Genomic DNA, 17,547 nt, shown 5'->3' with positions numbered 1-17,547 from the left:
ATAACGGTTAAAGTCAAACTTAACCTTTCATCACTCGTGTGTGTTTATGTGAAACGAAACTAAATAAAATCGCGCCGTGCTACAAAATTTTAAGTGAATAATAATTTTTGTTTTATTTACCAAATTGTCTGTGTAATTGCAAAAATGCTCAAGAAGTTCGTCGAAGTGAATGCGGAGGAGAGCCCCTCGGCCAATCCGTACGAAGTGCGCACTTACATGGGCAACGAGGCCCCGGCGCTCGAATGGAACACTGAGACTTGTCTCCCTCGCGATCGCGTGTGTCCAAAGAAGCCTCCAAACTCCACAATATCCCAGGTTCTTACCATCGAGGATGAAATTCGTCGCATCCATCAAAAGGCGGAGGCGTCACGTTTCGCGCGTCCCGCCAAGAAAACCTGCGCCCCTTATGACGAGTTCCCTATGTGCGTGATGCCGCAGCGCACGCCGGCAGAGCTGAGAACCCATGCCGAGATGCGGGAGCACTTGCTGTTGGCCCGCAGGGACTTTGGACTGGTCGAGCACGATGCGCGGACTCGCAGAACCTGCCCCAACGATCTTGTCGTCCTCAACAGCCCCATGAACCTGGGCGAGGAGGAAGCACAGCCCGAAGAAGGCGAGGAGGAAGAGGGAGAGGTGAAGCCACAACTGGCCTCTCCCGAGTGCAGCTCGAACATGATCATCATACCGGATAGGCGAATGGTGAGCTAAATCTATATCAATACTTTTATTTGTATCATGGCTTTAAAGTAGATTTAAGATTAGTTTTTGGATTCCTATTCGATCAACTCTATGTCATCAATGTCCGCGTAGATACTGCCTGGCGGTAGCTCCGGCATGGAGTTGAACTCCTCAGCAGCGCCTCCTTCAGTGCCTGTGGCCAGCGAGAGTGTGCGATAGGCACCACTTGTGGCCTGCTGCTGCATGTGCACGCCCAACTGTGAGATCAGCTCCAGGGCCTGTATGTCAGAGTTCATCAAAGCAAATTGGTGAATGATGGCCAAGTGGGGGAATACGCCGTTGAGTAGAGTTGTGGTGCCGGCGTTAATTTGTGCACTGTTCGAGGGATCCTCCTCTGGTGCGACCTGATGTGGCTGATCCATAGCCTCAGGCGAGGTAGCCGGAGAGAGCAGTACACTGGGTTCACAGGTGACCTGTTCCACATCGTCCTCATCGAAACGCTCTGGCCCAGTGTCGGACATCAGGCTGTTCTCACTTGACAGGTTTACCAATTCCTTGCTGGTATCCCCATCGGTCTCCTGCAGCTCCCTTTGCATAAAATTGGGCAGCGAATGCTTGAACTCCACAATGATCTCCTCGACAGGCAGCTCCTGTGTCACACTGTCGCTTCCCTGATAGCCCAGGTCGTCCTCGTCGTACTTGTACTTGCCGCGGAAGCGGTTCAGCCAGCGATAGGATGGACGAAAGCTGGGCAAGTTCAGCACGGCTGCCATCTTCATGGACGTATCCTTTAGCTTCTGGTTGCGAATGCTGATGCCAAGACGCAGCTGACGGCAGCGCTTCACCCACTCGTGGAGCAGAAAGCTGATGGCGCTCATCTCGAACTTGCGACGCTTACGCGTCATCTCCTCAATGATGGTGGAGGCATCTGCCTCGCTAAGCGTGGCCAACTGCTGCAGCAGCTCCTGCTTCTTTTCCAGTATGCGACGTATCTGTGTGGCACAGCAATGGAACATCTTGGCCAGACTGTTTCTCGAAATGTTTGTCTCATCGTAGTAGCGTATGACGGCCATCTTCTCGTAAAAGGTCAAAATATTGCGCTCATTGCGACGCGATTTGGGCTGTGGAGAAAGACATTGAAAGTTGAGTCAGCATTTCGAACGATTTACGCACTCCCAGATTCTAAACATCCCACTGTGCCGCGCCATAACATATGAGTGTGTGCAAATAATACACATACACAAACACACGGTCGCGTATTTGTCTGGTCTGGCGACCGCGTGTGTCATAAGCAAATGCCCCGGAAACCAACCCTCGGAGCGGCTTAAAGGCCAAGTTAAAGCAGACGAAGCCTCAGACTTACCCCTTTGTGGTTATTGACTGTTGCTGGTGCCATGGCTGCCATTTCAATTGCAATTGCAATAAATTGTATTTCTGTTCCTGCCTTTCCTCTGCACAGTCTGAACACTGGTTTTCTTTTACCGCTTATTCCTTAACTGCGCAGCAGCAAAAGCAAAAAGCCAACTGCGCTGCCTATTGCCGTCCCTCTCGAACGCAAACGAGAGGCAGAGAATGTGCAAAAGAGACAACCAGAGAGTACTTCTCCTTTCCTTTTACGGCTGCAAAGAGAAATAAAAGAATTATTTATTTGTTCCATCCCAATGCCAGAGCATTGTTAGTCACTTTTATTTGTTGTGTTTGTTTCTCAGCGAATGCGCCGCGACACGTAGATCTGCTTCTATTAGCCTATTGTTGTTTGTGCGCTGACATTTTTACAATTACTGAGTAATAACACTTGTGCCCCTGTTTTTTTTACGGTTTCAGCTTTCAGTCTGTCTGCCTGCCCTGCCGAGCCGTGCCTGTGTTTGCGTTTTCGTTTGCACGTTCTGCTGGCTCTCCTCTCTCCATATGAAATAAAAACGGTTCGCTATGCCCACAGCCACGACACGAGAGTCTTGTCCCTGTCGCTTTGTTGCTTCGCTTCTGCTGCTGGCTGGCTGTTTGCTGTTGTTGTAGCAACGGACGTCAGAAATGCGGCAAAAGAGGAACGATAGGCAGGCAGCGTTTTGGGTGTCTCACTCACACACCTTTATATGTATGCATGCAGCTACATTTGCAGCTGTTACTGTTGTTGTTTTTGGTTCGTACTGGGCATATTGCATATGCATTTGTGTGTATATGCAGTGTGCGCCGCTGTCAACGCTGACGTCGTCGCTGTTGCTGAATTTTTCGTTTCTTTTGCGTTTTTCCGCCTGTTTGTTATGTTCGATTGTTTTCTATGGGCTAGTGATGCGAGCGGGGGTCATACTTATAGGGTGGTGATTAGTGGTGGGAGAAGGATATGCGTACGTGCTTAATTTAACATTAATTATATAGCATTAAAAGCGAGAAAGAAAGGATAGCTTAGGGTTACGGGAGCTTTTGCTCCCATTGGTTGATGATGATGTGACTATTCACATTCGAATTTTATCTTATTTGCTGCAACCAACAGTTTCAATGTTTATTTATTTAAGTTTTATTTTTAAGCGATCGTTGCCATGACAACTGCATATTTGATATAGTGATGCCACAAGTGTGATTTAGTTTCCTTGGAATAGAAATTGAGGGTTCAGCGCAGACATAAAAATAAGCAGACAGACGGATGCTGATCCATAACATAAATCCGCTTGCAGGGTGGAAAATGCATCCTTCCCGCGTGTTTAAAAATCACAGTACACAGTACCCTAAATGTACAAACAGTGAAAGTGTACATAGTGTTTATATCTGCAGAGCTCTTCAATCGCGTACACCTTTAGTCCGTCGAGCACTTACTAAGCTAATTAACTTTCCGCCGTAGATAAGGCCACTGGCAAACAATGACTATGTCTTTGTGTGTTGGTGTGAGCTCTCTCCAGACGCGCGTATGAAACAATTCGATTGATATTGGTATAGATAATATACGATTTAATGTTTTATGGGCGTTCCATTGAATGAGCCTTATCAAACTATTGGGTACTAACCCAGTGTAAATCATCTGCAGGTGGAGTGGAGTTCGCAAACCCCTTTTCAACAACATGGTCCTACGCCACTGCTTCTCCCTTCAATGCACTTTACAGCGCGCCCAAGTACTTCTCTGCGTCAGAGTGGCGCCGTCAGCATTGTCTGTCTATGGCTATGTGTGTGTGTGTGTGTGTGTGTGTGTGCGCTTGTGCTGGTTATGGCCGCCTTGTTGGCAGCTTCGTAAGATGCGACTGCTGGTTGCTGTTTGCACCTGCAACTGGCCAACAATTTCAAGCCATCTGCTGTGTTGCCCTTTCGTTTGCAGCCTCAGCAACTATAAGGTAACTTCTACATCCATTCGCCCCGATTCCTGGCTGAATTAGAATTATATTTCAGCAAGTGCCAACGTACTGAAACCCTCTGGATACACGTGCGCTGGCCTTGCATTCGCCTGGCCATTGGTTTTATTATTTTTATTGATTTTAAAAACGGACTTTCATTGACTCTCTTCGATTATGGCAGGGCAGCCCCACCACACAGCTGTGCTGGACGGGATACCAAACACCTGCGCTGTTATGTGTGCCCGATCTTTACCACCCTCCTTACCGCTTACCCCTTAAGGCTATGTATGTATGTATGTTTATTACGTACCCGGTTTGACATTTGGCCCAAACAGAGAGCGGCAACACGCAGAGCTTGAGCGTAGGTCTGCTCCGTCTGGAGAGGGTTGTGTTCGTTGCGTCTCTTGGCTCTTGTTTTGGCTCTGTCTCTGGGGTTTGCTTTTAGGCCAACTTGTTGTTGGGCATAGAGCAAGAGCAGCAGCAGCAGCAGCAGCAACTACTAAGTGGCTTGTAGTCGTATGATTCTGTGTGTGTGTGTGTCTGTGCCAATGATGTTGGCATTTGTGCGCTCGTATTGACGTGGTCGTATGCTATAACTGTGCGACGATACTGCGTCGCTGAATGTGGCTATGGCTATGGCTATGGTCTATGGTCTGCTATGGCCTCACTTTGCTGCCTATGCTGTGTGTTTGCTGTTGCTACGAGTGCGAGTACGAATGCGAGTACGGGTGGAGGGGCTACTACAGCTAGATGACTTGTTCTTCGGGCGGATTCCACGAGTTGGCACGACAAGCTTCGTGTCTGTGGGTGTGTGTGTGTGTGTGGGACTCGTGTTGCGGTTTCGGTTTTGTGTCTGGGGGTTTGGTTTTGGTTTTGGAACTGAACCCGAACCGTACCGAATGAGAGCGATAAGATTCCGTGATGTGGCACTAAGCGCTGTTCGTTGTTTACTGCTGCTCTGTGCAATTTGTACGCGGGCCGGCTGGCTGCTTGTGGCCGTCAGCAGTCAGCCAGCAGTGGCCAGCGAGCCATAGAGGTGCCTCACAGACACACTCGCACGTAAAACGTTTGACGAGCGCCAAGCCACATCATACACGAGTCGTTATGGCCAGTCTAGTTGGCATTTCGTGCCTTACCTTATGCCGCTTACAGCCCGCCCACTCTCTATTATATCTATGTATACATAGGGACTGGCATCGGTGGCGTATGCGTGCTATTTGAGGCCACTAGCCACCAAAAGCTAGGAAGAAACACAGAGAAAGAGAGTGCCTATGGAGTGGCATTAGCCAGCCCAGATGTCAGCAATTATTATCCTTTAACGACCAACTCCTTTACTCACTGCTGCCATCGTTCACCCTCCTGCCCCTTAGCTGGAACTTAAGCGTCCCAAGAGTCGCATTTACCTGAACGAAACACAAGTGGGTCCGCTGGAGGAGTTGCCATTTCCCTCGTACAATCCACGCATCATTCAAGAGGGTCTCGAGGGCGAGAACTTAAAGACTTTCGATCTGATTGAGGGCTGCAGTCCGCAAGATCTATGGACATGGAACACGGGCTATCAGAAGCGTGAAGAGGAGTTGGATCAGGAGTTTATTACCGCCTCCTTGCCACAATATGGTGTGTACAACAGCCAGCAGGTTGTAATTTCCTCTCATTCGATTAGTTGCCCGCAGAAAACGACGGAGAACTCATCTTCTATAATATACCCACCGAACTGGATACCACCTTCAAGGCGGAGATTGTTTTTGGCAATCGAAATGTCTTTCCAGAGAAGGAAAAGGAAGGGGGTCGCACGAGGTGAGACAGCGGAGAGTTTTTGTGTGATTTATAATCCCTGTCAACCTACCCATTAGATACTATTATCGGCCGAGTGAAATTGCCTGCATTATTGTGGCCTACGTGGAGAGTTTCCGACTGAATCCGGACTTCTGGACAGGCAGCACCATGGATGGCATACTGAAACGTGGCGTTAGCCTGACCAAAAAGAGCATCGCCCTGAACTACAAGGCGCCCGATGGGACAGACTTTGACATTATACCGCAGGTGAAGGAGCGCGAGGCTGAGGTGCAGATTAAGATCCATTTCTCTGGGCTGCTCCGGAATGAGCCGAACATGTTCAAGGCCCTCTCGCTGTTCTTTACCAAATACAATGCTTGCATCTTTGTGTCCCGCGAGCTGTTTCTGCTCATCTGGAAGCGCTGCCTCAACTCGTACTACGTCTTCGATCCCAATGGACGGAATGACATGTGTCTGCGTGACTTTACGGAGGGCAAATGCTCGCTGATGGCCACCCGCTACACGGAGCATTTGGTGCATTTGATAACGAAATTCAGTGAGCTGCAGCCGCAGGATGAGTTCAGCATCTATGAGATATCCCTCAAGCAGTATGGCAAGCTGAAGGGTGAGCCACTGAAGAAGGATAACAACAACATGGAGGTGCACAAGCTGTGGGCGGTGGTCAATGAACATTTTGCGGTGAAGCCTGCGGGGGATGGTGGCATACATCAGCCCATATCGGGCAATGAGAAGAACGGCTCGCTGGTCGTCTCGCTGATAGCTCTCATCTATGCGGAGTTTGAGCTGGCGAAGCTGTGGCGGCCAATGACCATCGATGACATCATCCGCTATGGCATGGCCTACTACAAGACGCTGCGCAAGAAGTTCCGGCTGGATGGCAAGCGTTGGAAGAACAAGAAGCCCCATCTGAATGTCGTCGATCTGCCGGAGATGTTCCTCATGGGCGCCTTCAAGGCCACCGTGCGCAAGCAGCCATTCCTGATCAATGGCCATGTGGCCGACTGCAAGAGCTATCTGGACTCGCAGCTGACAATGGCGCTGCAGCAGCTCTTTAACATGCCACAATGGCCGGCGGCACTGCTGCAGATCGACAACTCGGTGCTGGGCATCTGGCGGGACAGGGAGTTCTTCTACGTCTTCGATCCATTTAGGCGTAATCGCAGCGGCATGGTGGTGGATCCGGATGATTATCGCATCAAGGGATTGGCCATGCTCCAGATGCACGCCACCTTTGACTCCTTCTGCCGCGTGCTGTACATGAATGCGCTGAAGATGCGTCGCGGTGGCAAGTTCTTCATACACGGCATACGCACCGGCTGCATTCGGCCGCTGCAGGTGATGACACAGAAGACAAACAAGTTCCAGGCGCTGCAGATGGGTCTGCCAACGTTCACGGATGAGCCGCCGGAGCCGGAGCTGAAGCAGAAGAAGAGCATTGAGAGCATACCCGACGAGGAGCGCATACCTGTGAAGGAGGAGAAGGAATGGATCGAGGATCTAATCAATGGAATTATCAATGAAATCATCCAGGATCTGCCAGATCCTGCGCTGCAGCGGCCGCATCTCTATCCGCAGGCGCAGAAGGTGCTGCTGCGCACGGACATGGAGAATCTGCGCGCGCTGCGACTGAAGATCAAGCGGGGCTATGAGCTGGACGCTGAGGACGAGGAGGAGGAGAAGCGCGTGCCCACACTCGAGGAGGAGGTGGCGCTGAGGAGCAACTTTCAGGCACTGCCGGACGGCGCTTGGATCATCATGGGCTCCACGCAGCTGCCGCATCTGGATGAGGAAATGGCCAAGCTGGGCGGTCTGCTGTCCGCCGTGGTGGCCGTGGCGGTGTCCGCCAAGTACAAGCTGTCCACGTGGAACGCGGATCTCATCGAATTCGCGCTGGAGTCGGCCAACAGCTTTGGCGAGGATTACCAGAATTACGAGTACATTCTGGCCTGCCTGCTGGCCAAGAAGCTGCCGGACATTGCCATCGGGGAGAGCAGCTTCAGCCTGGAGGTGCCCAAGGTGGTCAAGTCATCGATCACAGTGCCGCTGCGGCAGGTGCTCGTCGATCTGCTGGCCAGCCAAACCCGCCTGCTGCTCGTCTGCCAGCGCTTCTCCTGTGTGATCTTCAAGCGTTACAATTTCCTCTACATGTTCATTGGATTCCCCTGCAGCGCCGTGGGCTACCGCAAGGGCGGCTCCGGTCCGGCCTGTCTACTGCGCTTCCTCGAGCTGGATGCGCTCATCAAACGCATCGAGTTTGGCTGCAATCCGCTGGGCTGTTCGGTAATGAACTTTATTGTGGCGGGCATCAAGGTGGTGGACAACCATCTGGAGGGACGCTTCCGACGCTGGCCCAAGGCCGATGAGGATGCCGAGTACAAGCAGTTGTCGGCGCGGCAGAAGAGGCTGCGCGACGCGCGACTGGAGAAGATGCGATTCATCGATGAGGAGCTGAAGAGGGAGAATGATCGCATACAGAAGTTCCTCAGGGCCAAGCAGCAGCATCAGGATCGCAAGAGGAGGAAGCGTAAGTATTCCGGGACTTTGCTGTCACTTTATTGGATAATTCTAAAGAAGATTCTACACCCACAGGCAGCCCCGCTTATCGTGACACTGGCATTGACGAGGACGAGGGCGAAGGCGAGGAGTACAGGGAGTACGAGGAGATGGGCATGGAGCTGGAGGAAGAGGGCGAGGAGGAGATTGAACTGAAGCACCTGCCGGGCAAGCAACTACCCAAGGAGCTGTCGCGCGCGTACCAGCCGCGGCCCATCCTCTACGGCTATCGCATGCGGGAGAAGGATTGCCGCTTCAAGATCCAAGGCAGCACCGCACTCGAGGGCCGCGACGAGGGCAGCTTCAAGGAGATCAAACCCTGCTATTTCGCCTCGGCGCTGGCCATACTCAGCTGCTCAATGCGTCCACTGAATCGCTGGAACTCCTACCGAGTCGATCGTGTGATAACAAATGCCAAGGCGATAGCTGGCACGGTGTGCGAACTGGAGTCGGTCTTCGAGCGTGTCGTGCGTCATGTGACGGTGGATGATTACGAGTTTGACATTTGGATACGCGGCTTTGAGGCGCCGGGCATGAGCACACCGACCGAAAAGCAGCATCCCTCGGGCATGGCCAATGAAATTTTGAAGCGGAAACTGAACAAAACGCTGCACCAGCGGAAGTATCTGCTGATGTTCACGCCGAACGGCAGCTATGCGCTGTACCACGATGAGTTCTTTCATCTGTTCGATCCGTATGGCAGCATGGAGAAGGCAGGCGGAGGCGAGGAGGAGGAGGAGCAGGACAACGAGGAGGAGGGTGGCAAGAAGAAAAAGTGCCCCAAGGGACCGAAGCGCTATCCAGAGCGCAACACCGCCTCCTGGGTGCTGTTCGGCGACACGGAGGAACTCATCCAGTACATCGATGAGCGTTGCAGCGTGAAGGAGTGGAAGGAGAAGTGCATGTACAAGTTCTATGTGGTGGACATTCTGTCGCACAAGAAGGCTGCACCCAATGCGCGCATTCTGCAGCTGCTGACGGATCTCTCCATACCGATGAGCTGCTCGAACAAGCACTACGGCAGTCCGGAGTACGAGATTTGTGCGACGAATGAGTCGCTCGGCTGGCTGGAGCTTGAGAACTGCCTGCCCGTGTGGAGCCGCCTGAATCGCCGCAACACTGCCGGCAAATATCGCAATCTGCCGGTCAGCAAACTCAAGAAGTTCGACGTGGAGATCGAGGGTCGTCTGTGGTCGCTGTGGGGCAACCTGCATCCGGAGGCGCCCGTGTTCGAGGATGAGCTGCGTGGACGCCAGTACCTGGCCTGCTATGTGATGGCCTGCTGTGCGGCCAGCGTCTATCGATTGATGGACTGGAGTCCCCACATGCTGGACAATATCGTTGTGAGCGGCACCACGTACTTCAAGGAAAGCGTGGAGCAGATCAGCAAGGAGGATTACGAGTTCTCGCTGGAGAATCTCAACATTGACTGCGCCATGGATGCCATTAACTTTGTGGTGCACATCGAGCACGTCTGCTATGGCAAACTGTACCGCGTGCCCACCTTCAATCGCATGAATCTCGCCGAGGCGCTGATCTACTTCTTCAGCCACTACCAATACGGCATTGTGATGGTGCGCAAGCGTGCCCTGGCCATTGGCTTTTGTCCGGGCCACGACGGTGGTTACTTTATGTACGATTGCCAGGAGAAGGATCACCCGCTGTTCCCCAAGCAGCAGGGCGCTGCCTACATGCTGCGCACTCGCCATCTCCAGGTGCTGCTCTACTGCATTGTTGTGACGCTGAATGTGCCCTTCTACAACATTGACTTTACCATTCACAAGGTGGAGATGCTGCGCGAGGGTGCCACCATCGATAATGAGGAGGAAGAAGAGGGTGGCTAGGGGGGCTGTATCTTTTTGCTTAGAAGTCTAACCATTAAATTATGAGAAACGGCAAATATTTGTGCGCAAATGTATCCCTTTTGGGTGTCAAATTCCCAACTGTTCCCTTCACTTTTTGGCCAGCAACCAACACACATTCCCACATTCACTTCCAAGTCGAAATTTAATCGAATATTTAAGAACTATGCTAAACATTTAAACAACAAGCGAATGACGCAATCCACACGATGCCGTCATACCACGATTGAGTCACTGAGCCATGACCTAATGCCTCAGACGCAGCTGCTCCTTGGCCTGTTTGTAGTGGTAGCCATCGGAGCGGAGCTCGTGGGCGGGCACTGGCTCTGCCTCGACATCCGTGGGTGCCATTGGCTGCTGTACATCCATGTAGTAGGGCATCTGCTCCTCCTGGTGTGGCATCTGTTCCTGCTGCTGCTGCTGCTGCTGCATCTGCATCTGCTCCTGGTACTGCTGATAGGTGAGCTGCTCCTCTGATGTGGCTGCTGGAGGTGGCAGGTAACGCATGGCCATCTGTGGCTGCTCTGGCTCCATCTCCATCTGTGGCTGCTGCTGCTGCATTTCCGGCTCTGAGCGCTGCTCCATTTGTGGTGCTGGTGGCAGATAGCGCGAGGAGAGCATGGCATCCATTTGCTCGGTCTCCAAGGGTGCGGGCGGTGTCAGCAGACTGCTGGGCATGGCCTCCATCACGCCCTGCTCGTTCTCCCGCATGTACTCCACCTGTTCGGGCAGCTCACGCAGCTCCTGCTGCTCAATGCTCATGGAGACGGCATGCTCGGGCTTTGGTGGCGGCAGATAGCTGCTGGGCAAATGGGAGACATCCGCGGCGGCCAGGCAGGCCAGGCACAGGCACAGGGCGAGGGTCAGGCTGAGGGAGCTCTGTGGAACATCATAATTATTATATGTCCAATTGTGGACTCCCATTCGTTCCTTTACTTACCATCTTGTTGGTTGTCTAGCGTCTGATGGTTGGAGCAGGTGGAACTATAGCTATATATACCGCTGCCCGTTGGAGACCTTCGTTTTACTTCAAATATTTGGCTAAAAGTCTGGTTCCGTTATTTACCTATTCGATCGTTGAATTTGTCGTCGAATTTCGCGCATCTTATAACAAACAACAATTACCCAGCAAACAAACCAACAAACAAACATTCGAATTCGTCGAATCATTGATGGAATGACCGCCAAGCCAGGCAAAAAGCAAAACCAATCCCATCCGATCCAAGCCGAGCCAAAGTGATGCTTCAATTGGACTCAGCTTAAGCCGCTGTGTGTGTGTGTGTTTGTGTGTGCCGCAGACAGGTGCCACTTGACGGGGCGTTTGACAATCTGAATTGCGCTTCAGATTGGTTCGGCTCTCGAGGCGTATAAACTGGAGCATGGCTTCAGCCCAAGGTTCCCATTTGAAGTCTCTTTTGCACACTTTTAGCTGGTGGATTTCACGGTCAATAGCAACAGCAGCAACTGAAGAAGATGTCAGGCCTGAAGGGACGGGGGATTCAGGGAAATCCAGTTTGCTTTGTTACTAAGGGAAGTCCGGAGTGCATTTTGCTTTCATCTAGTTTTCGTGGTGAAAAAACTCAAACGATAAACGTTCACGCACTGCCAATTCCTGCCAGAATTTCATTATTTGTTGGCTACACTTTTGTTTGATTTATAAACCGATATTCAGTATGTTTGGCTGCACCATTTGCGACCACAGGAAGAGTGTGCTGAACACTCAGCCGGAGTTTGAGCTTCGACGCCTTAGGGCAAACACCAATGAGATGGAAATCTATGGTCTATCCAACTATTGCAAGAATTGCCAGCGGGTTACCTTTTTTGTGAATCCACAGGACTTTGAGGGCCCTTCGCGCGGCTCATTGGCATGGAATATTCTTTGTTTTGCGGCAGAAAATTTGGGCAGGCTGCCGCCGACGCTGGTGAGGCAAACACTTGAGGGGAGAAACACTCTTAAAAGTTCACTCCGCAGGACACAGAAGTGCAGTCAAAACTTTCGGAAATATTCCGTGAGACGGCTGGTCAGCTGCATCAAGATGCACAAGAATCATCCTCTGCGGATCTGAGAACTCGAGCTACTGCTGTGCCGCAGGTTGAAGAGACAGAGGAAGAAGATTCCTCCACGGAAGTGAGTGAAACCGATTCGGGGGTCACACCGGTCATAGGCGATGTGCAGCACTCGGAGACCGATTGTGTTAGTTCTCGCAGCGTAAATGTGCTGTATCGGCGACAACCGAATCCACATAATAGAGATCGTCCCAGCTCCACGCTGAAGATCAGCGGCGTGGGACACTTCAGCGCAAGAGGGCCGCGACAGCAGCGCAAAATGAAGGAGAACCGAAAGCGGCTCGAGGAATTGTCCAGCATAATGCGTCACATTGAAGCGAAATCCAACAAGCTGAAGTCCGAAATGGTGGAGCTGGAGGACAAGCAGCAGCAGGAGGCAACGGCGGAGCGAAAGTCGCGACGAAAACGCGTGGCTGCAGGCGGTTTGGTGCGCGGCGGTTCGTGGTGGCAGCGCGAGAACTTGGAGCGGGTTTTCGGCAAGTGGTCCACGGAGCAAAGGGACACCAGAATCGAGGCAGAGGCCAATATTCTGCTGCAGGCCATAAGGCCACGAGTTGGGGATCAACGCAGACGGAAGGATGAGGATCAGGAATCGGACAAAGATTTAAGGGAGTGTCCCAAAGAGAATCCTCCACAGTTGCTGCAGATCTGCAGGAAGCCCATAGTCTGTCCCATTGATGGAGAGTGCCAGCAACGCTGCTTTGTCTCGGACTTCAACACTCACGTGCAGCGCGATCATCAAAATGTTATGTTGGAGCGCATCAAAGTGGGGCAGACAAAGACCTTCCTGCTGGATCTGAGACTCACGAAGAGTCAGCCCATGTGCCACATGGTTTACTTTGTCAAGGATCTGTTCATCGACTCTCGAGGCGACATGCTGCCCGTGCTCGTCATGACTGCCCGCAGCCATTACTGTGATGTGTTTCCTGACAAGATCAGCACCAAGGATGCTGCCGCCCTGGAGGATGAAGCGACGCAGTGTTTGCTCATTTGGATTTGCAGCTATAAGCCCACGAATGCCCATGTAAGGGCCACACTCTCCGTGGAGGCCACGTGCGCCGACATGGCCGACAGCCTGATGGTGCGTACCACACCGGTCTACGATATGCGTGCGCCACAGGATATGCCCAGCATTTTCCAGAGTCCTTCCACACTGGTCATGCAATACAACTTGGTTCGACGCATCACACAGCGGGGCAAGCACTTACTCACCGTTAGGGTGAAGATTGAGTAGCGAATTTACTTATTTTTGATGCTAAAATTTGATGTGTTTAGGGAACTTTCAAGCTAGAAACAATCCGCATTGTAGCTACATGAAAACTGCCGCCTCACAATGCATTCGATTCCAAATTGTACGAGTTTTTGTCTTCTGCAAAACCTCATTCTCATTGTACAAATATATATTTTTCCTGTTAAAAACGTTTTTGCCCGGCTATTCTACATGCATTTTACACAAAAGCTACACAAAGGGAGCCCCAAAAGTGTGCCACAAATAACAAAAACTATCACAACATTCGGTGGAAGTCAGAAGTACAATTTATTTGTAGATGCGAGGCTGCTCCATGGGTTAGTAGCTGGAATGTGTAGCTCCAGTATAAAGCCTATTTGCAAGAGGATTAAGGCTCGAAACATCTCAAAAGCAGCTAGGCTTTAGGTTGCTCAAGCACAAGGATTATGTTGCTGTATTTATAGACATATTCTTCGATATTCTTCGTATCGATGGTCAGCACTTGCGTCTGGCACACTGATTGACTTTTTCGCCCCCACGTCACTCAGTCGCTCATCAGACAATAAGAAAATGCCAAATGTATTATATAAAATGGAAAGTCTTGCTCGTACATGTGTCATTGCTAGGCTCTTCAATCGAGTGCCTCTGTGTGTGGGTGGAATGCAATTGATGATGATACGAGTGCGTCTCCCTCTGTCTACGATTGTGATTAATGGTGGCAGCGTCATTGAACGGGATCCGGCGCTACATATGCACAATGTGCGGCGATCCCATGATGTCATTCACGAGCGATTGAATGCTGAATGGCACTTGCCAAACGCTGCCACGATTCGCGTGGCGCTGGAGAACAGTGTCAAGTGAGAGTTTGTGTTTGTTTGGTGTTTGCTGCTGCTGCTGCTGCTGCTGCGGCAGGCGGAAATAATGGCTTAATGAGACAAATGACGCGGCTCTGACACATTCTGACAGCTTCTAAGTACGTGTGAAATTTGTCGTGAAATTGATGCTCAATTTTCGGACAGCATACACATGTGCACATGTATCATCTTGCAGTCAATTTATAAACGCAGAAATTCGCTGACTGATGAGAGTATCATCTATGACTTTGCTGCCCAAAAACTCTTTGGAGCCATTTTGATGTGAACTTTTGTGGTTCCGCCACTCAGTCTTCTGGTTTCTGGTCTGTCTGCTTTCAAAAATAGCTGCAAGTTTCCTTCAAGCATGTCTAAGTCTGTTTGTCTGCTCGTTAACGAGTCTTTAGACGCGAATTTTTGGCACGGAATTCAAAATGGGCTGAGGCAGAATTTGGTTTTGGGATGCGGCGATATTGTTGGAAATGAACTATTTAGTTGGATAATTTATTAAATTATGCTTGTAGGTCATAGAAAGGGATAAGTTGAAGATGCAGAGTCATTCCCGTAGATACTTTAGCCGAGGAAATTCAATAAAAAAGTTCAAAAGTGAAAAGTTCTTAGATGAAGGTCTCTCTCAACGTATTCTAATCTGTAATATTTATACACTAATTTATTATTGTTGTGCTGTAATTTCTATGCATTAATTTGCATAATTGGGCACAAAATTAAATCATTCAATCAAAATAATGAATCGCCTCACACTTCCGCTTGGCATTCTGTTGCACTTGAATGTTTTGTGTGTTGGTTTATGCGTTTTTGCACCCATTGCAGCTGCACTTTATTAATACACTTATGACCATTTAGCACGAAAGTGGCCCAGTGACATCAGTTGTTGTGGATCTATCATACTTAGCAATAGAATTTGAGGGCATTTTTTGCATGAGATCAGCTCTTGTTAATCACCAGGGGAAATGGGTTCAATTTCGTGTTAGAAATGTTTACTTCAAAGCCAAAAGTTCTCCGTTCGACCTCATCTGTGTACATATGAGTATGTGCAACGTTTGCCACAGTTTGTGGCTTGTTTGTAGCTGTTGTGTTCTAATTGAAATGGACCACAAAATTGTGCTTGCCGCATGCCCGCATGCCGCCAACTTCAAAGTTGCTCGCTTCCGATTGATGGTTATGATTGATGGCAGGGAAACCCTACCCAATCTCCTTCTGCAAATTCTTATTTTATTTATGTTGGCAAGTTTTTTGTTTCTTTTTTGTACGCTCCTTTTGCTTTTGTTTCTGCGCTCCAATTTGCGACAATTGAACTTTGTCCCCAGAAGATGAATTCTTCTCTGACTTGATCGCTGCTCGACTCTCTCTCTCTCTCACATTTCTCTCTGGCAGTGTCTGGTGCTCGGCATAATTTGCATAAAATATATATATTGGGCATATTCACAGTTCAAAAAGTGCCCCAAGATGGACCAAAAATGCCAAAGTTGTTTGTTTTTGGCAAAATCTCCTCACATTTCCATAAAGCAAACATTTGCAGGCAAAATCTCATGCTCGTAAAGTGAAATATGCATAGGAAATTGGCGCTGCCGCTTGCAACAGTCTCTCAGGTGGAGCTGGAGCTGAGAAGAGCTCGAGGTTGCACTGACCGAATTCCGCTTCATTTCTTGCGGTTGTAATTTTGTTGCCACAAAGAAGGCGAAGGCACTGGTGCAGCAATGTCTCTGTTTGTTGTCATTGACATGGATGGTCTCGTCGTGGTTCGTGTCTGCAGCTCAAATGCGTTTTGCATAACATTAAAGCAAGTATTGCAAGTATTTTTTGCACAAATTAAATTTCACTCTTTGTATTGGCAGGGAAGCAAAAAGAGAGTGGCAGAGGGAGGGGAGCAGTAAAATGTTCATTTAAATGTCAGTTGGCACTGCGTTTTCTGTCACAATTCCATTTTCGATTCTGTGTTGCGGGAGCAGAAATTTCCTTGAAAATTATAAAAAGTATACAAATTATACTGCAAGCAACTAAAATGTGTTCCAACGGCAAAGTGACCAACGACGCCTTGGACTTGTACCCCTCTGAGAGCGAGTTTGGCCTGGAACTGAAGGCAGTGCCAAAGCAGACTTGCATACCACACAAACATCAGAACTTTGGCAAGTCCGAGAGCAGGTGAACCTTGAATGTGGAACATTCTGAGCAGAGCTAAATATACTTCGTACCTCTACCCAATAGCATCCCGAAAAGACGCTCCGCCATCGACACTCAGCTCCGTAATGCCGTCATGTCTCAGTTGTCTTTGCACATACAGAAACGTCGTGAGGAATAGGCTTATGAAAGGGAAGTATCTGCTTTTATGATGTCCCAAAATGGAAATGAAAGTACAAGAGGGGCTCTGGCAGTGTGGTAAATGTTTCGTGTGTGCAGTTGCTACCAATCAAAGCCTCGCTTAAAGCCAAATAAAATGTAGCTGTGAAATGACAAATTGAATTTCACTCTTTGCTGAACATGGTGGAGGGTTTTGTGCACTGTGTCTTTGTATGTGCAACGCGTATACGTGTTATTTGCAAATTCGTAAAGCGAAAAATGTTTGATCAATTTCTATGAAATTACCATTGAGAGAGCGAGAGAGAGAGAGTTGGCCACGCTTTTGCGAATTAGACGAAAATTGATTAATTAGCCAAAGCAAGCGGAATATTCATTTATCATTTGAATGGATATCCGTTGGATGAATGCATGGATTAGATGCCTGCGGATGGGTTTATGGCCCCATATCTGTCGATGGCTTTGCAAATTGTACACGAATTATGGGCGAGTGATAGTTTCCAGCGCTATAAATGAAGAGATGAAAACACATGCCGGATTAGTCATGGCTAATGGATGAGATTGAAAATGAGATCGCAGGTGAATCAGCAATGAGAGAATAGATTATGAGTACGGTACGGTATGTGCACATCGATAAGGAGAATGCTGCTTAAAGGTCATACGATGATTCAGCTGGCTGAAGTGATTTCTCACTTTGATATTGAGTCAGAGAAGTTGTCATTTTTGGTGGGATTCTCTACAAATGTTGCTGCCTAATTGAACTTGAACTTGATGTTAAGTGACAGCAATTGGAGTATCTCAATTTCGTGCCTGAATATTTGGGTCAATTTATAACATTTTCTGGCTACAAATTTATTTCGGAATGCAAAATACAA

The 17,547-nt window shown here is 49.5% G+C and overlaps 5 protein-coding genes across 5 annotated transcripts; 3 read left to right on the top strand and 2 right to left on the bottom strand.

Moving 5' to 3' along the window:
• The first annotated feature begins 62 nt into the window (after nucleotides 1–62).
• LOC117586863 lies at nucleotides 63–10,248 on the top strand. Its single transcript, XM_034277160.1, has 5 exons — nucleotides 63–699; nucleotides 5,369–5,615; nucleotides 5,672–5,795; nucleotides 5,852–8,319; nucleotides 8,385–10,248. The coding sequence occupies exons 1-5, from the start codon at nucleotides 145–147 to the stop codon at nucleotides 10,190–10,192; spliced, it is 5,202 nt and encodes a 1,733-aa protein (XP_034133051.1). The 5' UTR covers nucleotides 63–144; the 3' UTR covers nucleotides 10,193–10,248.
• On the bottom strand, nucleotides 718–2,636 carry LOC117586865. Its single transcript, XM_034277162.1, has 3 exons — nucleotides 2,362–2,636; nucleotides 2,042–2,297; nucleotides 718–1,799 (listed from the first exon to the last, which is right to left on the bottom strand). Exons 2-3 carry the CDS (start codon nucleotides 2,081–2,083, stop codon nucleotides 774–776), a joined length of 1,068 nt encoding a protein of 355 aa, XP_034133053.1. The 5' UTR covers nucleotides 2,084–2,297; nucleotides 2,362–2,636; the 3' UTR covers nucleotides 718–773.
• A 137-nt stretch (nucleotides 10,249–10,385) lies between the features above and the next one.
• LOC117586866 (mediator of RNA polymerase II transcription subunit 15) lies at nucleotides 10,386–11,217 on the bottom strand. Its single transcript, XM_034277163.1, has 2 exons — nucleotides 11,151–11,217; nucleotides 10,386–11,089 (listed from the first exon to the last, which is right to left on the bottom strand). The coding sequence occupies exons 1-2, from the start codon at nucleotides 11,151–11,153 to the stop codon at nucleotides 10,457–10,459; spliced, it is 636 nt and encodes a 211-aa protein (XP_034133054.1). The 5' UTR covers nucleotides 11,154–11,217; the 3' UTR covers nucleotides 10,386–10,456.
• A 597-nt stretch (nucleotides 11,218–11,814) lies between these two features.
• On the top strand, nucleotides 11,815–13,660 carry LOC117586864. Its single transcript, XM_034277161.1, has 2 exons — nucleotides 11,815–12,132; nucleotides 12,183–13,660. The coding sequence occupies exons 1-2, from the start codon at nucleotides 11,884–11,886 to the stop codon at nucleotides 13,509–13,511; spliced, it is 1,578 nt and encodes a 525-aa protein (XP_034133052.1). The 5' UTR covers nucleotides 11,815–11,883; the 3' UTR covers nucleotides 13,512–13,660.
• A 2,640-nt stretch (nucleotides 13,661–16,300) lies between these two features.
• Nucleotides 16,301–16,832, top strand: LOC117587025. Its single transcript, XM_034277446.1, has 2 exons — nucleotides 16,301–16,519; nucleotides 16,583–16,832. The coding sequence occupies exons 1-2, from the start codon at nucleotides 16,380–16,382 to the stop codon at nucleotides 16,674–16,676; spliced, it is 234 nt and encodes a 77-aa protein (XP_034133337.1). The 5' UTR covers nucleotides 16,301–16,379; the 3' UTR covers nucleotides 16,677–16,832.
• The last annotated feature ends 715 nt before the right edge of the window (nucleotides 16,833–17,547 follow it).

This window comes from Drosophila guanche, unplaced genomic scaffold (genome assembly GCF_900245975.1).
Source record: "Drosophila guanche unplaced genomic scaffold, DGUA_6, whole genome shotgun sequence".
In the NCBI taxonomy this organism is placed as follows: domain Eukaryota; kingdom Metazoa; phylum Arthropoda; class Insecta; order Diptera; family Drosophilidae; genus Drosophila; species Drosophila guanche.
The sequence above is the reverse complement of the archived record's forward strand: the minus strand, read 5'-3'. Positions and strand labels throughout refer to the sequence as shown.